This window comes from Rhea pennata, chromosome Z, assembly GCF_028389875.1.
Source record: "Rhea pennata isolate bPtePen1 chromosome Z, bPtePen1.pri, whole genome shotgun sequence".
Taxonomy (NCBI): Eukaryota; Metazoa; Chordata; class Aves; order Rheiformes; family Rheidae; genus Rhea; species Rhea pennata.
This window is the reverse complement of record NC_084702.1, coordinates 25903137-25923464: the sequence shown is the minus strand read 5'-3', so window position 1 is coordinate 25923464 and position 20328 is coordinate 25903137. Positions and strand designations below refer to the sequence as shown.

Genomic DNA, 20328 nt, shown 5'->3' with positions numbered 1-20328 from the left:
GATATCTTTTTTGGAGTCAGTAAATTTCAGTGAGAATTTGTATCTTAATGCATATATTAGGAAGCTTTAAAATTCTCAGGAAAATACAACTGCAGCTAAATTAAGTGAATAGATAAGACAAAAAAAGAACATAAAAAGAATAGTTTACAGTGGAAATTTTTTACAGGAGTTTGTATGTTCTATTCTGAATTATCTCTGTAACTATACTAATAAATTTTCTTTTCAAAGGCTTCTGTTCCAGAATACAGTCTAAGTGCATTTAGTCTCAATTCTAAACTAAAACTAAAATTTAATTTAAAGGAGAAGCTGAATTTAAATGCAGAATTCAAATCTGTAGTTAGAAATTCTCCCATTCTCCTTTAGGGGATTCTAGTACTTCAGTGTTCTCTTGGTAACCAAATTCAACATTTGGAATTACACGAAAAAAGAGAAGAAACCTGAAAACCAAATAGAGAGAGACATAAAATGTTTTGTTTCATCAAAAAGAATAATGTTTTGACCCTCAATACAGAGGCGTTCATGTAACTGTTTTAGAAGTATCTTTGCAAGAACAGGAAAGTATTTATTCAGGAAACAGGTCACAGTTCTCAGGAAACAAATTTATAAAATAGGTTCAGATATTAAAAAGAAATAAACTATAATTGTATCAATAGCTTTATTCTAATATGTGCTTAATTACACTAAGAATTATTCATTTAATCTACCCTACTAAACAGGATGAACAATCCTTCCAAAGAGGACTGTGGCAGCTTTTGGGGATTATATATTCATTTAAATTGTAAATTCTGGAATAAAGACCTTTCTGCCTTACTAATCAAGTTTTGAGAAGAGAGAGAGGTTAGCTGAGTTTCTTTAAAATAAAAATATTTACTCACTTGATTATATTTAATTGAGAACAATGCTATTTCTCTCAGGATAAGAAAAAAATGCATCTTCAAGGCCAAAGACAAATCCTGAAGACACCAACAGTTCCGTAAAGCCAAGAGACAGTTACCTAAATAAAGACCAGGTGGAAATGTCTGAGTCTTAACACATATGAGCAGTGAAGAGAATGGTGCCTTAACCACTGCGGGTCATACAAGATCCTGGTAAATATGTATTTCCTTGAAAAACAGCAAGAAAAGTAGGGCCTGAGCCTGCAGTTCACCCTCTCCCAGCTGCAGCTTGGTGAACAAGCATAGGCTGCAGTCACCAGGGGAAGGTAGGAGCTGACAGCTCTCCTTGAGTCTGAACTGTATTGCCTACTGCTATCCTCTGAACATCATCTTTGCTACACAGTACCACTTCCCTAGAGATAAGGACATAAAAATACATTCTCAGTGCAGTTAAGAACGGATAAAAATTGAGAAGTGTAATACATCTGGACCCTATGTTGATTATTGAAATGCTCTAAATTGAAAGAAATCTGACCATAGTATCTAAATTCATTCTTTTAAAGTTGGTAAGGAACAGTTTCATCTGCTTCCTTTCTTCAACTAACAAACAGGTTCTCACCTTAAGGACAATGCTCAGGTAAGAAAATAAAAATTAATGAACACAGATGCAACATCTTTTCTTTGTGAGGTTTTCCTATGAAGTGCAGGTTTGGTCTACCAACAAATGTATTAATTTAAATGGGTTGGGCGGGGGGGGGGGGGGGGGGGAGATAGGAATAAAGTCATTTCCACATCCATTATGTGAAATTTCACAATCCAAGTACAACTAAGGACCTGCATAACTGTAACCCCTTTGCCAAGGAGAGTTTTGCCTGAGGAGGCATTGGAGCAACTGGTAAGTTCATGTCCATGTCAAATAAAGCAATGTAAGGTTGCTCAGCAACCTGTGATCAGGGGTTTTCAGTTCCAGGGCAACACTAAACATTTCATGAAATCCTCAAAAGGAAATCAATTACTGCCTTCTTTCCTATTAATCTTTCCCATTGTTTCTTTTCAAAACACAAAGCAGTGCAATGTAAACTAATAGTTCATGTCCCTTTTTGTGAAGTCCTGTGAGTCACCACCTTATTGCTTTAAGTACTGAACAAGTGCATTAAACAATGTCTTTATTTCCTGCTCTATGAAAAAACTTTCTCTCTCCAGCATTTCAAGTGTCTTCAACACAGTATTACAGCATCATCCATTCAAGCTCAACCCATATCAAACACTATTTGTATCTGTGAAGAATTTGTCGAGTAATGTGGTAATGTTTGCTTCAGTAAACAGCTCCCATAATGAAGGTACCAGATAGGAAAAATACCTTTAATATTTTAAGTAGCCCACCAAATTGTCCTTTCATTCTAAAATCTTTTCCCCATTTACTAACTCACTGTTCTGCAATGTAAAACATCTAAATGATGTACTGAATTACCTGAAGTGAGCTTTGTCACTACTTTGTTGACTCTCAATCCTATTTCATGTTACATTACTGAACAAATGACAAAATGACAGTAAGACAACATGGATATACATACTGTACTGTGAATGTTTATTTAAGCAAGCAAGCAAAAAAATATATATTCAATATATTAATAGCTACTCCAATCTGCGAGCATTACTTTTTTTCCACACATGTACTCTGATATCTGATTATAATATGGTAGAAGATTGTGGCTTGACAAGTTTCTGACACTGTTAATTCAATCATGCAAAAAGTATAATGCATAGTTAAGAAATAGGTTTTATCTTTTAACAAACTACTATGAGGAAACTTTCACAAGAAGGAAAGTTCATGTTCATTTCCGTTTAAATCTTGATCATGAAATGTTTAATAGCCCTGGTCCCTGTCCTAAAACTTGTAAACATTTGCCCAGTCCCCCTGGGATGAAGTCTCTTCTCATTTACAGAACCATAAATCAGAAATAACTCTGTTGAAACTAATGGAATTTAAGAGGCATAAATCAAAGGAAATCAAATCTAATGGGAACATTTGTACAAGTAAAAGATTTAAGAACTGGGCACCAAGTTAGATACGCTGTTATATCTCTATCCAGTTATTTAAACATCAATATAAAACTCTTAAGCGCATTAATAGCAGGAGAGTTTATAACATTCAAAATGGCTAATGCAGTGACCTACAGTAGTCCTACTGTTTCCAGCGAACATTTATATTGCCAGCAATAAACCTTTTCACACTGTACTTTGTCTTACAAATCTGAATTCAGCTCTTATTCGTCCTAGTAAGTACAATGTTTTCATTTAACTGACTTTCACATGAGACTTGATTTAAGTAATTTCCTTCTCTATCACCAATATAATTTACTGAAGAGTAATAAAGAAATGACTCATGGGAATATCTAGGACTGAGTTAAGTTCATCTACACAGCGTGTGGAGGTACTAAATCCAATGTTCTTTTATGGTGAACCTACTACATACCTCTTCAACTTTGTACTGTGTCAAAGTCTGAAGATTTAACACTGTACAGCAGGCTTAACTGAATACGTATAAAGAGAAAACTTTTCCAGAAGCAGTCATGATGCTGACATTTTCACCTATCTTATTTGATCAGTGCTAGAGCTGTACAAAAGTTAGTATTATTTAGGTAAAAGTGAGGTTTGGCGGTAACCATTATTTACATAAGCAATCTCCACTCCCGCAAGTAATCCCATGGTTTTGATAGAGCAACTTGAGCAAAAACTATTCATAAAAGTAACAGTTTCCGAAGATGATGCTACAGAGAGTAACTGAAGTTCAGTAATTTCTTAATGTGGAAAAAATAATATCTCTGTTTGATAGGATCTGCAGGTAAGTGTAAAGAAAAAAAACAAGCAACTAAGCAAGCAAGGTCAATTCCTCTCCTACTCCTAAAAATTCATTGTATTAAGTAGCATTCAAACCTAGTGAGAAAGTTAAAATCATCGTAACTAATGTTTAGTGAGGAGAAAAGAAAAAGATCACAGCAAATCAAGGTATGGTTAATTTTAGGCATAGTTGAGTAAGCTTCAAATTAAAGTGGCTATATATGGTCACAACAGAAAAAATATCTTATTAATTCAGATATACATAGGTCTCTCTCCAGCACTGCCAGCTTCAGTAGTGCCAGAAGAGCTATTAAGGTTCAATTCAGTTTTCACTAGAATCAGGGAGATTCTTCCACTGTCATTAATGCGAGCTGCAACAGGCACTCAGCAAAGTGCTTCATACAAAGTGCTTAATCCAGACCTCAATCAAGAACAACACTTGCATTTGATAGTAAATTACTGTTCTAATGCCTACATTTTTTGTATCAGCATCAAAATTACTTCAGCCTTCACAGAAAAGACAAGGAGAACAGATAGTCAATCGCAGTTCAGTGTTAAATAGCTAAAGTTATTAAAAGTAATGATAAAATCCAGGTCAAAGCTTGCATACAATGTCCATTTCACACATTTAAAGAATATTCCTCAGCTGCCTTCTTGTTTGGAGAACAAAATCTTGAGGACTGAATGAATGTTCAGCTGCATACCTGAAACCACATTTTCTTGGAGAAAAGAGAAATGTTTCTGCTACATATTTGTTTAATATATTGTTATCTAAATACTTAAACAGAGAAAAGCTGGTCAGGTGAAATGCTAGCTATGAATTGAATAAAATTTGGTATTCTTCTATATAAATGGATTAGCATTTCCATTTTAAAACATCTATTTTCACACTGCATTGGTCCTACAAGGTCAAAAAGATTAAGAGATCACCAGAGATTCCAGCCACCACTAGGATTTGCTCACTGTGCAGTTAAATGTTTCAGATTAATATTCCTAATTCCCAGTCAAGAAATGGAAATTATTCAAATTTCACAAGATGGAAGTGTTTTTCAATTATAAAATAGCATCCATGTTGCAATGCTAGAATCATTCATTAATGAGATGTGTTTAGTTACCCTTGCCAACACAGCCCAGAGTTACTCACATCATGGATGTGGTTAACTCTTTTAGAAAGCATCACTCTGTTTATTTCTAACTATTAATTTGCCCAGGTGATGGCTTTGCGATTTGTCAGTTGGGCTAAGAACTATAAGGAGGAGTCTGTTAAATCCTGAGTCATATTCTGACTTCCCTGCGCTGATCAGTACTGAAGCAAAGGGATCTCTTGACTGCATAGACAGAAGGGTGTAACAAGAGTGATGTAAAGACGGGCAAGTGTCTGTACCCCAAAGAAACACCAGATATTGTGAAGTGTATGTGCTCTGAAAATGACCTTGTCCTTCAAATAGGTATGAATAAGACCACACTAATATGCTTTAGACCCCCCAAAAGAAAACTATTTGGCTTACAGTGGAGCTAAGGGGAATCTTCCAAGAAGAGAAATGAAAACAGCATCAACACATAATATTGGTGTGGCTGAAGCTCTCATTTGTGACATTGCTGCAATGCATCAGTATGTTAAGATTCCCTGATATTATCACAGTACTAGTAATTGCATTTCTAATACTCATTTTGAAAGATTATTGAGACTCTTACCAACTTCAAGTGAATGCTTCGCTGGGCTAAACTTCAGAGACTCTCTATGGACGTCTTGTGAACGAAATGTTTTTCTTTACAAGCAAAGATAATCTGAGCTCAGATATCACTGCTCAGACATCTGCACCAACTCCTTTATACCTCCAGCTGGTAGTAACACTGCTCCCCATGCAGGATGGAGCTTGGTTGTTTGAGAAAAAATGGTGCTTACTTTGTAGTTCATTCCTGTAATGAAGCTGTGCTACTGATTTCCAAGGGGCAGAGGGAAGTGTTCTCACCTTAAAGCCCTGTCAATACTGTTCATTCTCCTACTTGGCTCACTGGAGGCCAGCATACTCACAAAAACATCAATTATTTTTCGAAGTTTAGCATTTCATGGATTTGTTTGCTTCCATTTAGTTCAGATGAGCTACTCGAGATACAATACTTAAAGTGCAAATATCCTGCAATGCAAGAGTTCTAAAGGAATAAGGATGACATAGCTGAATAAACAAACTCAGTACATTAAAGTAATTGAAAGTAATAGGAACACTGGCATGAAACTTCTCATTTTAAAAACTGTTTTCATATCTACAGATAGTAGATTTACGTCAAATGTGACATAAATTTTTAACAAGAGATCTCTACCAATGAAATCGGTAGAAACTGTAAGAAATACAAGAACAATGGACACCAGGATAAAAAATTATCTACATGGACAGAGTCAAATAGAGGGAAATTCTATCTTACAAAACTGTTAGTGTTCTTTGAAGAGGTCAACAAGCATGCAGATAAATGTGACCCAGTAGAAATACTCTATCTGGATTTCCAAAAGGCTTTTGACAATGCCCTTCACCAAAAGTCTTTAGAAAATTAAGAAGCCATGGCGAAACAGGAAGGTCCCTGAACAAACAATCAGAAGACTGAAAACAAAGATCTGAAATAATTAGTTCAATTCTCACAATGGAGGGACATCTCCACTAGAGTTCTGCCAAGACCTGTGCCAGAGCTTTTTCTGGGACCTATACCTTTTCACATAAAAAATGACACGGAAAAGAGAGTGAGCAATGATGTGTAGGAGTCAGCTGCTGTTTCCATTCTCAACCACAAAGACTCTGGTTGACTGTGTGAGCTGCAGATGGACCCTGCAAAACTGAGTGATTTGACAATAAAATGGTAAATGAAATTCAAAAATGTAGATGAACATGTACAATCCTAACCTCAAATACAAAATGAAGTGTTCTGAGCTGCCCAGTACCACTGAGCAATGATGATCACAGAGTTATGGCAGACTAATCCCTGGAAACTTCAGATTGGTGGCAGCCTCAAAAGCAAACCATTATCAAGAAACATACAGAGATCAAAGCAGAGAATATCATGATGTCACTGTATAAATAATCCAAGGTTTTTCCACACTGTTAGTACATCGTGCAGTTCTGGTCCTTTCTATGCCTAGAAGACATAGTAGAGCTGGAAAAGTGTCTAAAAACGACAAAACGGACAAAGATATCTTCTGTATGAGCAATAGTTAAGTAAGCTAAGACTCTTCAGTCTAGAGAAGAGACAATTTAGGAGGAAATACTAAAAATTAAGAAATCGTGTGGTAGCATAAGAAGAGTGGATACAGACTTATTTTCACTGCCTATTTTGGTACAAGAATTACAGGCCATCAAACAAAGCTAATACGAGTCACGTTCAAAACAAGCAAAACACAGGTGGTTCTGCATACAGTGAAGCAGCAGACTTTCAAAATCCTTGCCAAAGCATACTGTAGATGTTGAAAGTTTACATTTATCTAAAAGACTGTGACAACCAGACAAGTGTCTGGTTAAAAAAATCTATTGAGAATTTCTAAGTACACAGAAACTGCATCCAATCTGCGAAGTGTCCTGAGCCGAAAACAGCTCAAGAGAATATTAGGCAGAAGCATAAAACGTTTCTGTTCATTTTTCCCCACAGACAATAACTCAGTGCCACTGCCATAACCAGACAAGCTAGACAGACCTTTTGGCTGACTAAAAAGAGCCATATTTCCTTATGAGCTTGTTCCAATAAAGGTCATTCACATGAACATTTTACAGGAAAAACTATGCCCTGGATGTCGTACCATTGACTTTTAGAAGTGCCATATAGCAAGGCTTTTCCTTGCTATGTGTTTTTAAACATATCACATTACTTTCCCTGTGCTTTCCTTTGTGAAGCACATTAACACAGTAAAGACATGTCCTCTATCATGTAATCTGCAAGAATTTCCACAACAAGCTCTTCTGGCAGGATTTCATGGTGTAGCGGTGATATTCCTCTGGACTTGCTACATTCCGTTCCAAAGAGTATTTCATTCTGCAAATATCAGTCAAATTGGGCCCAGCATGTTGCCAAATAATCACTTACTGTCTTAAGCTATACATCTTTGGCAAGCAGGATTCTCTTTGATCATATTTTTTCCTGAGTTTGGCATGTGACAAAGAGCATCACAGATCCTCGCTAGGGCCCTTATGATTTATTCAGATCCATGGCTGACATATGTATCTGCCTATCTTGTGATTTTACAATTCAACATTTGGAAAGGAAGAGAAAGATATACTGGTCAATCACAGAACACAGCTGCAAAACACACACAAATAATACTGGAAATATCTTGTGTGACAAAGACAAGAGAATGATTTACAACATTGCAGAAAGCAGTGGTGAGGCTGTACACAAGCTGGCCATCTTTCTGGTTAAATTAAACAGAGTTCAATTAAAATATAGCAAGAGATAACCATAGGAGTGGGAAGCCTCTCTTCTAAAAGGAAACTAGAAGTTACACCAGGAAAACTGAAAGCTCATTGCCCTCTGCAAATGCGCTGGAGAGACAGAAGAGCTATTTAACAATAGAACAAACAGATATGTACAGTCCATGCACGACTAAGCTCAGTCTGTAAATTTAAAGCCAGTAAAACGCAGCTTTTCAGACTGAAGGCAAGCAGCTTTTAAAAATGGTTAGCTTTAAACTGATTTAAAACTGTTGAAGAGATGATGAGTTCGAGCTTTATAATAGCAAGGAACTGGCCTTGAGGTGCAAGCCACTCTGTCTGTGATTTTTATATTCATTGTGAGCGGATACTTTGCAAATTGAAATTTTATCTTATCTTCAAATATTACTCGATTAGCAGTCCTCTTCAAATTCCTGAAGTAAAGCTTAATTGAACTATGGAATGGTATGTAACAAAACTATGTAGATAACATTAATGTGTCTGTTCATTACAATGGCGTTCATACCTTTGCCTGCCAGAGTTCCTCTACAAACTGTATCTTTCTCTATGTCTCTATATTTTCATTAGTGACCTGGATAGTGGCATAGGAAATGTGCCTATTAAACATATGCAAAAGAAGAAGCAGAAGAAGGCCGCAAGCATGCTGAAGGACATGAAGAGAATTCAAAAAAAACTTGACAAATTGGAAAATGAAACTCTGGAAAAACAGGACAAAATTCAGCAAAGACGTACACAGAGTATTACATCTAATCAAGAATAATATATTAGACAAATTTAGGCTGCAGAACAACTGGCTAGGAATTTGGCAGAATCAATCTGTGAACTATAGCAGATCACAAGTTGAACACAAGTCAGCAATGTCATATGGCCACATGAAACACAAACACCATAAAGAGATATATAAATAAGAGTGCTGTCCTCAAGATATCTGAAGAAATCCTTATGCTCAATCCAGCACTGAAGTTCCAGCAGGAATTCTCCATCCATTTTCAAGATAAGTATCACTTAGAAAGATCACAAATAGACAGTAAAACTGACCTGTGAAAATATGACCTATGTGAAACAACAGAAAAAAATGTGCTTGGATGAATAAAGAGGAAAGTGGGTGGTAGGAAGAGTGGAATATAACAGCTTCCCTGATGTTGCTCTTCTTCATATTCATGGTGAAACAAGAAATGCAGGCCCTAAACTGTAGGAAGAGAAATATAGGTTAGACTTCAGGGAGGCAATGAAAATAACAAACCACTAGAATTGACCATGCCCTAGCACTGCAGAGTCTTCTCACTGCAGACCTTCATGAATAGATTAGCTATCTGCCAGAAAAAAAGTAGGCACAGCTGATCTTATTTGAGGACAGAGGAATGGACAATTTGATCTTGAGATCCCAACCCTCCATTTTCATGGCTGTCAGCCATTACGGCTTTGTGTGCTGGAGCTATGACATTTCTACATGCATTGTGCATACTACTTATTTAATATGTTTTTCAATTTAAAAAATTGCCCAGCTCAATTCCTTACACATTTCACCTGAGAGGAGCAGCTTCCACAAGTGCCATTTGAAATTTGGGTTTGCAACTAATTGTTTTTCTTAAAAGTATAATTCTGTCTGTGTTTGCCTAAAGGCTTTACATAAAGAATCATCACAAAATTTGTAGCTTGATTCTATTATGTTGTAAGATCAGATTCTCAGCTTCTTTTAGTTTACAATATAGGAAGTTTATCATTAGATTGCCTTTGTAACCAGAACTCATCTGGCACACACTTTTCTTCACCAAACTCCTTATAAAAACTCGTATTTAGTAGTGCTATGCTCTTCTTTCCCTCCCTCCCCGCTTCCATTATAAACTGCACTGATAAGAGTACTGCTAAGTATTAAGTTATTAGCCATGACATACCCTTTGTAGTCTCTAATATGTGCTGTTTTCCTCTTTTTGTGGCCTGCGAGCATTTGCAAGAATGTTATTCTGGTGCTTACATTTTCTAAATATCTGTCATGGATATTTCTCTGACCCGACAGAGTTTGCTAAAACAATCTCTACACCCATCTCTCTGGACTGTACTCTTTAGGAGAGTTGCCTTCACTCATTACCTTTCTTATTCAGTTATATTTCTTCCTCAGCTCTCAAAATGTACTTTTTCTGTCATAAATAGCAGAGAACTCAATTTTATGTGATATATATCTTTTTAATTCCAGTACATCTGCATGTGTATATGACTTGGAGCACATCTAGCTTTATTCTTTCAATATATTCATCTTTAGTACTTAAGACTTTATTAAATGTATATTCTAGCTATTAATTTTGGTAACAATTCACTCTGTTTCAGTGTTATGACCAGATAGGCTCTTAATTGGTCTGTCTCACGTATTAATTCTCTATTTTATCACTCTTGAGTAACTGAACATTTTTTGCACACAGAGGCCTATCATTCTGCTTTTTTGAGACCATACCTTTAAGATGTTGGAAATTATGGTAGCAATCTTTGCTGAAGACAACCTTACTTTAGGCTCTTTGTTTAAGCTCCCTTTTCTCTCAGCTGCAATGCTTTTTTCTAGTCTTCCAATTTTGACTGATTAATTTGCAAGATATGCTTTTGCCTTCCATCAGGAATAGATTTTGAAACCGGAAAACAGCCATTCTTCCTATTTTTTCTTATCAATTGACCTTGGTGTAATGTCTTCTCCCTGCCATCACTGTGACCTCAGGTTTCAAATGAACCAGTATTTAATAACTATTTCTGTGATTTGCTGGCTTTAAATCTGTAAACTCCTGATAAAACTCATATTTCAGCAAATCACATCTTCATTTCATCTACAAAATCAAATCCATATAACAAACAGCGTGTACTCCTTACAATCAGGGTGAGGGATGAAGGGCAGTCTGCCACCTGCAGAGAGTGACAGAAGGTGGGGATGAGGCCACTACCCCCTGGAAAAGAGCAGGAAGAAAGTATTCTTCCCATATTTAAAGAGGAAAGATGGGATTTAGAAGAGTGCTGGCCCATTCTCAGCCCCTGCCTAGAATTAAGAAAAAAAAGGAACAAAGGCATCTAAAGTTTCCTTCTACATTAATTAAGGTAGCACTTCTTTTCCTTGTTGAAGCCACAGCAAGAATATCAGCACCTCTTCCACTCTTCCATCTCCTTGGAGGTATCTGCTGTTTGCTTTTCTCTTTCCCTCTCACACCCTCAAGTAAAGCTCCCTGCCTGAAGGAGGAGCCCCAGGCTCTTAATAGCAACAGAGAAATTGATGCAACACCAACAGTATAGACCTCGAAAACCTTCCTAATTTTGAAGCCCACATGTTTGAAGCAAGAAGATACTCACGTGCCCACCTCCAGTTATTGAAGCTCCCCTTACTTTGTCAATACAAATGAACAAGTGAGGAGAAAAAGTTTAAATTACTGGCTCAAGAGCACAAAGGGTTTCAGCATTCAAACCATGACTAGCCTTCCCAGCTTCTCAGCTGATTCACAAATCATTCCTCTACAGGCTGGTGTTTCTTTTCCCAGTCTATCAAGAATATTTTACCACCAAACCACAAATTTATATCCAGTGAGAATCTGTGTTTACAAGAAACAAGGAAAACCATGGGAACCAAGATGACATATCAGCATACTATAATTTTCATGGCTGTATCAAAAGAAAGCTTCCTTTAGTAACAAATCTCCACTCTATCAGCAGAGTCATAATATTACTGCCAATTGTATAAAATGCAATACAGACTATATGTTTTAATAAATCCTTTAGCACCTTCCACTTCGACAGTCAGAGGAAGAAACTTTCCCAAAAGCTAGTGACAGACACTTTGCTTTAAGAGAAAGGTATGCTCAGTGCAGCTGCTTAGAGACAGATATGATTTTATGCAATGACATAAAATATGTCACCAGGACCTGTCTCTGCAGGACAGAGTATGTTCCATATCACTCCATTCAGTGTCTAGCTTAGAGCAGCTCCACGGCTGCTTTGTATTATACTACCTTATCACACATCTCCAGAGGGATTGTCAGGCCCTGGCTTCCCGGAGAGACCCACGCAAGAGCAACAGGGAGCACTCTTCACGCGAGACATGGATTCACTCGCCAGAGAAACTACTAACTGTTTCAACATCAAGGACAGAAATTCTTGAAGTACATGGGAAAGAAAAAAATAACATCTATACATTCAAATCATTACTTCAGATATTTATGTTATTCTATATCCCAGTTAATGTTATTCTGTATCCCAGGTAAACAGAGAAAGCTTTGGGACAGATTCCCAAAGTAGCTTAAACTGATGCTTCACTGTGTTGCTCCACTGGCTTTAATATAGTTGTGATTATGTCACACAAAATACGTTACCAGTAGCAAAGTACCATGGCCTCATGGTAAAGGCTTTTAACAGGCCTTAAATGGAGACTGATTTGAGTAGGCCCAAGTAGGCCCTACTGTCCAAATCAGTAAGCTTCGCACCACAGAACTAGCTACAGCAACCAAAATCACAGGCTTTCAGCGGGACATCCAGTCCACTTGCCTCAGTAGAACCATTGCTCCAATTTTTGTGATACTTGTGCTTTCATTCTAGTCCTACGGGGAAAGGATTTTTCCAACAGAAACCAAATATTGGTTGATACAATTAAAAGTCTAAGTCACTACTCTTTGCTTTTCCAAACCATAGATGAAGGCAAGGAATGAAAGTCTCACTAGATTTACTGTTAGAATTTAAATATCTATGAAGAACAATCAAACTTCTATATCTACTTTAAATTTTACATTGGTAATCATAAGAAAAAGACAAGATAAATGACCAGCATGCTGGTACACATAGAGAAAAGAAGAACTAAAACACAGAGCCTGGGAAAATACAGAGTAACAGCAGTTTCTTTTTCTTTATTCCGTATCTCCTTAAAGTCCACTGAAAACTCCTTTTTTCAACAAGCAGAGAAGCTGAACCTTCAAGTTGCTGGAGAGATAATAACAAAAGATGGAGACCATAAGGAGAATTCAAGAGCAACAGGATGTTACTGGAAGCTGTGAGCTGCGGAAGAACTCTGTTGCTCACCGGCAGGCGATCTCTCAGCCTCCTTGAACATACCTTTTTTATCCATCTATTTCTGACTTACTGGTCCAGTCACTCAGCTAGGCTTTGTGGCCTTCCTCGTGTCACTATGGTAATGAAAAATGGACTTAGAGGCATTTTGAGCATCAATGAGGTATTATTTTATATATTATTATATACTAATACTAGGAATGCACCAAATAATACCTCTTGCTCAGCTTTTTTTGTTTGACATTTAAGAATCAAAGCCTTCTGTTTCTACTATCTTGTCTCCACTGACCAAGTCACCTTTTAGCACCATTTCTCCACACACCCAACCCAAATACTGTATACCTTTAATTGTCTTATTCCTAAAGTATCCTAGTATCTCCCTTCTCTTACCTTCTTTTATCTTCACTCATTCAAAACTGACAGATTGGTAAGAATAATGCCCTCAAAAAAATCCTCTTTTTCTTCAGCTCTAATCATGCAAGTAGGTACATTTTCAGAATCCTCCTGTTTCGCAACATTGCAACTGTCCCTACCTGACTGTAACTTCTTATAAACAATTTCTTTAACTTTTATCCAGAATACTATAATTCTTTTATTTGGCTGGGTAAGTAATACTGGGTCAGTTCACTGAGTCAGATGCAGCAGAACTTTGATTCAGCTTTTTGCACTGTCTTCTTAAAGGTGAGCTCTCAAATTAAGTTTGATTAATTTAACCAGAAATACTATGCTCAATACGCTACACTGTTTTTTTAGATCTATTTCAAATTATTTTTTTGATGTGTACTTTTATGAGATTTGCCATTACCATCTTCACGGAACAGTAAACACAGCTTAGATCTTAATGACACATTCAGCTTTACTCACTGTATTTCAGCTTACCTAGAAGAGATGCTACCTGCAAAAGCAAAATTTAAATACCTGGCCATGGCTGCACTAATATGCAGACAGTAAGCACAAAAAGTCTTGTCTTTAACAGAGAATTCTGCTTACTAGTTGTCTCTCTCTTAGTATTTTGATACTACAGCTAGCTTAGAGAGTATCTTTCACCATCTTATAGTCAAGTACAGATTTTTAAATTATTTCACATTGTCTCCCAATAATAAACAGTAGATGCCTTTCTCATATTGTTTTGCACTTCCTGTTAAGTGTCAGGTAACTCCTGACACATATATATTTTTCAAATATATGCAGGAAACTTATTTACAGACAAATCCTACTCATCAGTCCTGCCTCTTCCTACCTTTCTTTCTCTAGAATGTAACTTCCATCTTCACCTGTCACTATTAAGCAATATTCTACATGCAATGATGGATAAGTTCCACAGGAAAGGAAACACATTTTCTTATATTTCTTAAGGAACATAACTATTTTATGTATGCTTTGACCCATATATTAAAATGTTAAATCACATATGATCACACTACAAGCACTCTAGTTATCTTACAAACACTGAACTCCAAATTCTTAAGTTATTTGTCCTATGTAATGACCTGAAAGAAGTAGTAGAAGGAGAGGATGGGAATAAGAGAAGAAAGATTCACTGCAAGTACTAGAACGTCCACTTAGTACTAATGAACACGCTAACACAGAGTTAACATCTGCTAACATTTGCAGATGACTTTGCTAGGAATAATCAGAAACTTAAAAATGGCCATCATACAAAGACACCAATGAAAGGAAACTCAGCATTGCAACTTTTGCAAATGAGTAAGACCTCTTAACTGTGCAACTGAGCTCTACATCAGAGGAACAGAATGACATCTAGAACCAAGTCACTCCAGTCCCACACAGTTACAGGAAGCTCTATGGACTGCTTTGCATATGCCCTCTGCCTGCTTCTTGCGCTTAAAAGTTGGCAGCAGCCAGAAGACTAGGAATAAACATCAGTCTAGCTCATATTATTACTAAAGTTTTCTTTCTCACACAGGCAGCAGTGTTATACTTGTCTTTTGACATTCTCCCTTTCTGCACAACTAGCAGCATTGACTCCCTTCACAAATATCTTCTTTTCATCTGTATACTGAGCATTTTCCAGTTGTTCATTCTTCATGGCCTCTATTTTCTCTCATTCCTATCTGTAAGCCTGATCAGTAATACATGTATTATTAATACATTATAGGTGTGTACACAGCAATTCACCGACACGCAAGAAGACAATAGCAGCTTTCTAAGTTCTTTCCTTAATCCAACAGAAGGTCTGGATGTGCAAGGGATAAAAAAGCAGGCCCTAAGTTAGCCAGCTGGTCTGGCAAAAGACAAAAGAGGAAGAAGTGATCAGCTAACTGCTGCTTATTTCAGCACTCTAGAGGTCCAAATAGGAATATACAGAAACACCTTGTGCAAAAGACATGCATAAGACAAAACCAAAACATATTGGTGCAAAAAACTTCACTCTTGTATTCCTCTTTCTTCTAAAAATGGCTCCTCCAAGGTGTGGATTCAACTCTCCTGAATTTCTCTCCCTTTGAATGGGAACAGCCTTAACCTACCTGCCCAAGCATTCCACGAGGGAAGCTGGGATTCAGCCTTTCTTAATATCTGCATCTGTATACATCATGTATTGCACTGCTGCAGTCTGGCTCTTCTTACGTAAATTATTTACTTCAGTAAACTGTACAGCTGTCGCATTCAGGTGTGTAGTATTTGGGAACGGCTGAGATACAGGCTTCAAACTTTTAAGTCAATGATACAACACAAATACTAACTGGACATGTGTCACTTTGATCTGGTTGATGTAAAAGGCCTGTTCTATAAACACAGCTGCAATTTTGTGACTCTCATTTATAAGATGAAGCCTGCTGTACCTGTAACTGCTTGTTTCTGAACTTTGAATTCACGTTGTATAAACTACTGTCTAGAAAAACCATGCCTGAATGTTCATACACAGGCATGCGACAGAACTGTTTATTTTTTAGGCATCCAACTTGCTGTGCCCTACATATGTGACTCACATTTTGAGGCTCGATGTCAGGAGAGGCTAGCATACCATGGCAGCAAATGTATCAGAAAAAAAAGCGATCTTACGACATTTTTCAAGAGCAGCACTGCCCAGATGCAGCGGCAGAGGATTTTTCAGCGTGACTGGATCCAGCGAGAGCCAGGTGTTTCCTCACTTGGAGCTCCTGGATCCGTGCGGATCCAGGAATCTTCTCACGGCCGGGCTCCTGGACCTGCCGAGGGCCAGGTGTTTTCTGGCTGCACATCTGTGGATCCCGCGGCATCCAGGTGTCGCCCGGCGGGCCGGGCGCGGCGCCAGCGAGACCCGCCTCATCGCGCCTCCCTCCGCGGCGTCCACCTGGCCGGGGCGCCGGCTTCGCCGCCCTCTCCCCGCCCGTCCAGGAGCGGCGACGGAGGCGCGGGGACGGCGGCGGCTGCCCCCCGGCCGCCGCCTGCCACGTCCCGCCTGCGCGGGCACCGCCGGCTCGCGAGGGGACGAGCCCGTGCTCCAACCGCGGGGCGCGCAGCGCCAAGTTCAGCCGCCGCGCACCCCCCGGCCCCGCCCCGTCCCCGCCGCCCGGCCGCGGCGCCGCGCTACCTGCCCCCGCGCCCGCCGGGCCGGGCCGGGCCGGGCCGGGCCGGGCCGCGGCGCTGGCGGGGCCCGCGGCGGGGGCAGCGGCGCGGCGGGCTGCGCAGAAGTATCCGTACGGCGGTTACCTGTCCTATATTGACGTATCCGTACTTGCTAGCTATCCTGTCGGCCTCCGGGAGCCCCCCAGCGATCCGCACAGCCCAGTGGTTGGTGTAGAGGCGCGTCCGGCAGGCGGGCAGCAGGAACCCCAGCACCAGGGTGAGCAGGCAGAGCAGGTCGCCGCCGCCGCCGCCGCCTCCCCCGCCGCAGCGGCGCTTCCAGCCCATGGTGGCCGCCGCGCGCAGCCCCCGCGAAACTTCGCCTTCCTTCTTCCGCGGCTCCGCTCCTCGCCTCCCGGCGGCAAAGTTACCCCGAGGAGGAAACTAGGAAGAGCTTGGAATAGTGCATTGAACCGCTGGGGGTTAGATTGTGGGGGGCCGGGAATAACAGTTACTGTCGGCAACTGTGGTGACCGCTCTCCCCTCCTCCCTCCGCTCTTCGGGGATTAAGTAACTTGCTCGGAGAGCTTCTCGCACAGTTTCTGAGCTCCAGCCTTCTCCCTCTTTCCCCAGCTACGCGGAAAGTCTTCTCTCCGCAAGGAGGGAGGCTTCCTTCTCGTCCCTCTCTGCTCTTCCCTCCTCTTTCAGCTTTCTCCCTCCTAGTGACCGCCTGCCTCCTCTTCCTCTTCTTTATCTTCCTCGCCTGCTCGCTCGCTCTCCTCTCCCTCTCCCCGCCTTGCCCGGGGTCCAGGAGCAGCACGGCAGCAGCGGCAGGCGGTGTGTGAGTGTTGGCAGCTGAGCGCCTCACTCCACTCAGCCTCGGTCACCTCCCTCTCCCCGCTCTCCCCTCCCTCTCTCCCGCCCGCGCTCCCTCCCGCCCGCCCGCCTGCCGGCGCGGAGGGCGAGGGGAAATGGCCTCCGCGCCGGCCCCGCGCCGCGGGGGGCGCCGCCGCCGAGCGCGGCCCGCGGCCCGGGCCGGCCGGCGCGGTGGCGGGGGCCGCGGGAGGACACTCGCCGCCCGGGCAGGGCCGCGGGCCGCCGGCCGCGGCGGGGCGCAGCTTCCGCCATCGCCCGCGGGCCTCCCGCCGCCGTTCCGCCGGCGCGGTGCGGCCTCGGCCGGCGGCGGAGCGCCCGCCCCGCCGCTCCTGTCGGGCCCGCCGCCCCCCGGCCGAAGCCCGTGGGCGCCCGCGGCGCCTCGCCCTGCCCGTGAGCCGCTGTCCGCCCGCCGGCGCGGGCGCCGAGGCCTCGGGCGGCGGCGGAGCGGGGCGAGCGGGGCGCCCGCAGAGGGCAGCTGGCGACCGCGCGGGTCTGCTTCGAAGCTGGAGCCGCTTCGAACGCGGCCTGCGCGCACTTCGCTGTGGGGAAATTAACCTGAATCTGTACAAAAGTCTTAACAGAGCCACTGCGAGGTTTCCCTGCCGCGTGTAAGGGGACGTGGACGTGAGAAGGGCGGCTAACGTTTCACAGCTTTCTCCAAGGAACCTAAGGCATCCTGCAGAACCAGGCCGCCGCCTTCGTTCGCCTTATCAGGATGACCTGAAGTATGAGAGGTTACGTGTTTTACAGGAACACGGAGTGACTTCTCGCCTGCCCCCAAGACCAGCGCGCCTTCGGATAGAGCTACTCTTGTTGTAATGAAAAGTAAAAGGTTAAAATAGAAATAGCAAAATGCAAGCAATCCATGCCACGCATCCCGTATTTAGCTATGCTATGCATCAAGGTCATTTGTTCCCACCTCCAAAATCAATATCATACAAACAGCCAACATCTCATTTCTATTTCATTTTAAAGGGGAAAATGAGGAAATTACTACTTCCTTGTTTGCTCTGTGTTTCCCGAAAATTCACTTGCCAGCTATTGGTTTTTCCCTGTTCTATTTTCCCTGTAGCTTGCATTATCATTCGCTGAATTTATTGCAACATACTGTTTACCTCTGTAGTTTCAGGACCTCTACATGGCTTACCTTCCCCGGGAATTTCACAAATAACAGCTCTCTCTTTAACAAATACAGAACATGGTGCTGCAACTGTGGTCACCACTCTCATTGGATTCAGTAGGAGCTGCATTAGGCTCAGAAGGTTACATCTCGCAGCTAATATTCATAAATCTACATTCATTGAATATGACATTAAATCTCCTCTAGCAGTTAGCCTTCATTATTGATTGGTCCAATGGTAATTACACGTCAGCTCTCTTCCTATATCTGGAATGTTTATTTAATCATGAGTGGCCATCTAACTAAAGTACGTAGCAATCAATGGGTCACAAAACCTGAACACTTGCTTTTTTTTTTTTTCCAAAGAGGATAAATTAAAAATCTATGTTCAGGTCTTTGATCAGTGAGTTTTTGCTTTTGTCTTGACTGCCTTTTTTCTTGCTATAGATGCATTTGCACGTATTGGGGTGTCCTGACACAAAAGGCACAAACCATAAGCAAAAAAAAATTATGCTGTTACATATTTCATTATCTACTTCCAACTTTGCTTATGTGATACAACATTTTATACAGAGGCACCAAAGATGCTAGGAGTTGGTAGACATGATAAATACATTATTTTCCTATGGATATATGGGTCCAAGTATCTCTTCAAAATGCCATGTTGTATCTTACAGCCAACAAAAAGGTTACCAAAGATACACCGTGCCTGAAACCATCTATGAAAAGGAGGAACTTACTCCCCCTGGACATTTTCTTTATGAGCAAGGAGTCCTCCTTGCTGAGCCCATTGGGGACTGGCAATCACAGATGTTGTGCGAGCTCCATACTTGAGGGGGGTTGAACATCAAATGAAAGATGCAAGGTTTTCTGAGTACATCGTCACAGCCACGTATGTATGGGGGATTGCACTCCCTCCCCCCAAAATGAGAACTCCTGCTTTCCTAACCCATGCCTTGTGGTAATTTAAGCTGCTTCTTTCCAACCGGGCTGAGGGGTAAAGGGTCTGGAAACAAGGCAAGTGCTGAGAGTGCTGGAGGACTATCAGCAGTGATATGTTTTATCCCGCATACCTACTGTATGTGAGTTACAGCCCACAGTTGGTAGCTGGGCTTGCCTCTGTGCTTTGGGAGGCCAAATAGCTCATCAGTACACACCACACTCGGGAAAATTTTTTCATCTGTGACCAAGGGCACTAAATTGGTCTTTTCCATCACTGTCGTTACAACCCGTGCCTTTTATCTCGTTTCTTTCCCTCATTCTCACCCCTCTGCTATGATCAATATCTGACTGACTACTCAAAATGCAAGTTTCTGTGTGCCTCTGTCTTGCCCTTTGCTTGTTGGTGCTAATCCCTAAATCCCTCCTGTACTGTTAGTTCCAAATAATTCTGATACAGTGCCTGATCTCCCTCACTTTCCTCCTATTTGGTCTAGTTGCCTCTGTTCTCGCTATTTTGCCTAGCGTTTTTCTGAAATATCCTCTGGCTCACTGGCTCTGGCAGCCTCTCAGCTAGGCTGTGGTTTGTTTCCAGCCTTTTTCTGTTTGAATCGTGCAGACCAGTCCTCCATAGATGTATTATGCGCTCTGGGGGCATAATTAAAGAGGAAGCCACGGAAGTGGATCTATTTGAAGTGAGCAGCAGCCCTAAGTC

General features: G+C 41.2%; 1 protein-coding gene across 3 annotated transcripts in view; it reads right to left on the bottom strand.

Moving 5' to 3' along the window:
- Positions 1-17504, bottom strand: part of PCSK5 (proprotein convertase subtilisin/kexin type 5) — a 248593-nt gene extending 231089 nt beyond the window's left edge. For all 3 annotated transcript variants that reach the window (XM_062599429.1, XM_062599430.1, XM_062599431.1), the window contains exon 1: positions 16826-17504. In XM_062599429.1, coding sequence (XP_062455413.1) covers positions 16826-17026 — 201 coding nt within the window. In that variant the 5' untranslated portion in view covers positions 17027-17504. The remainder of the gene's footprint in view (positions 1-16825) is intronic.
- Between the last annotated feature and the right edge of the window lie 2824 nt (positions 17505-20328).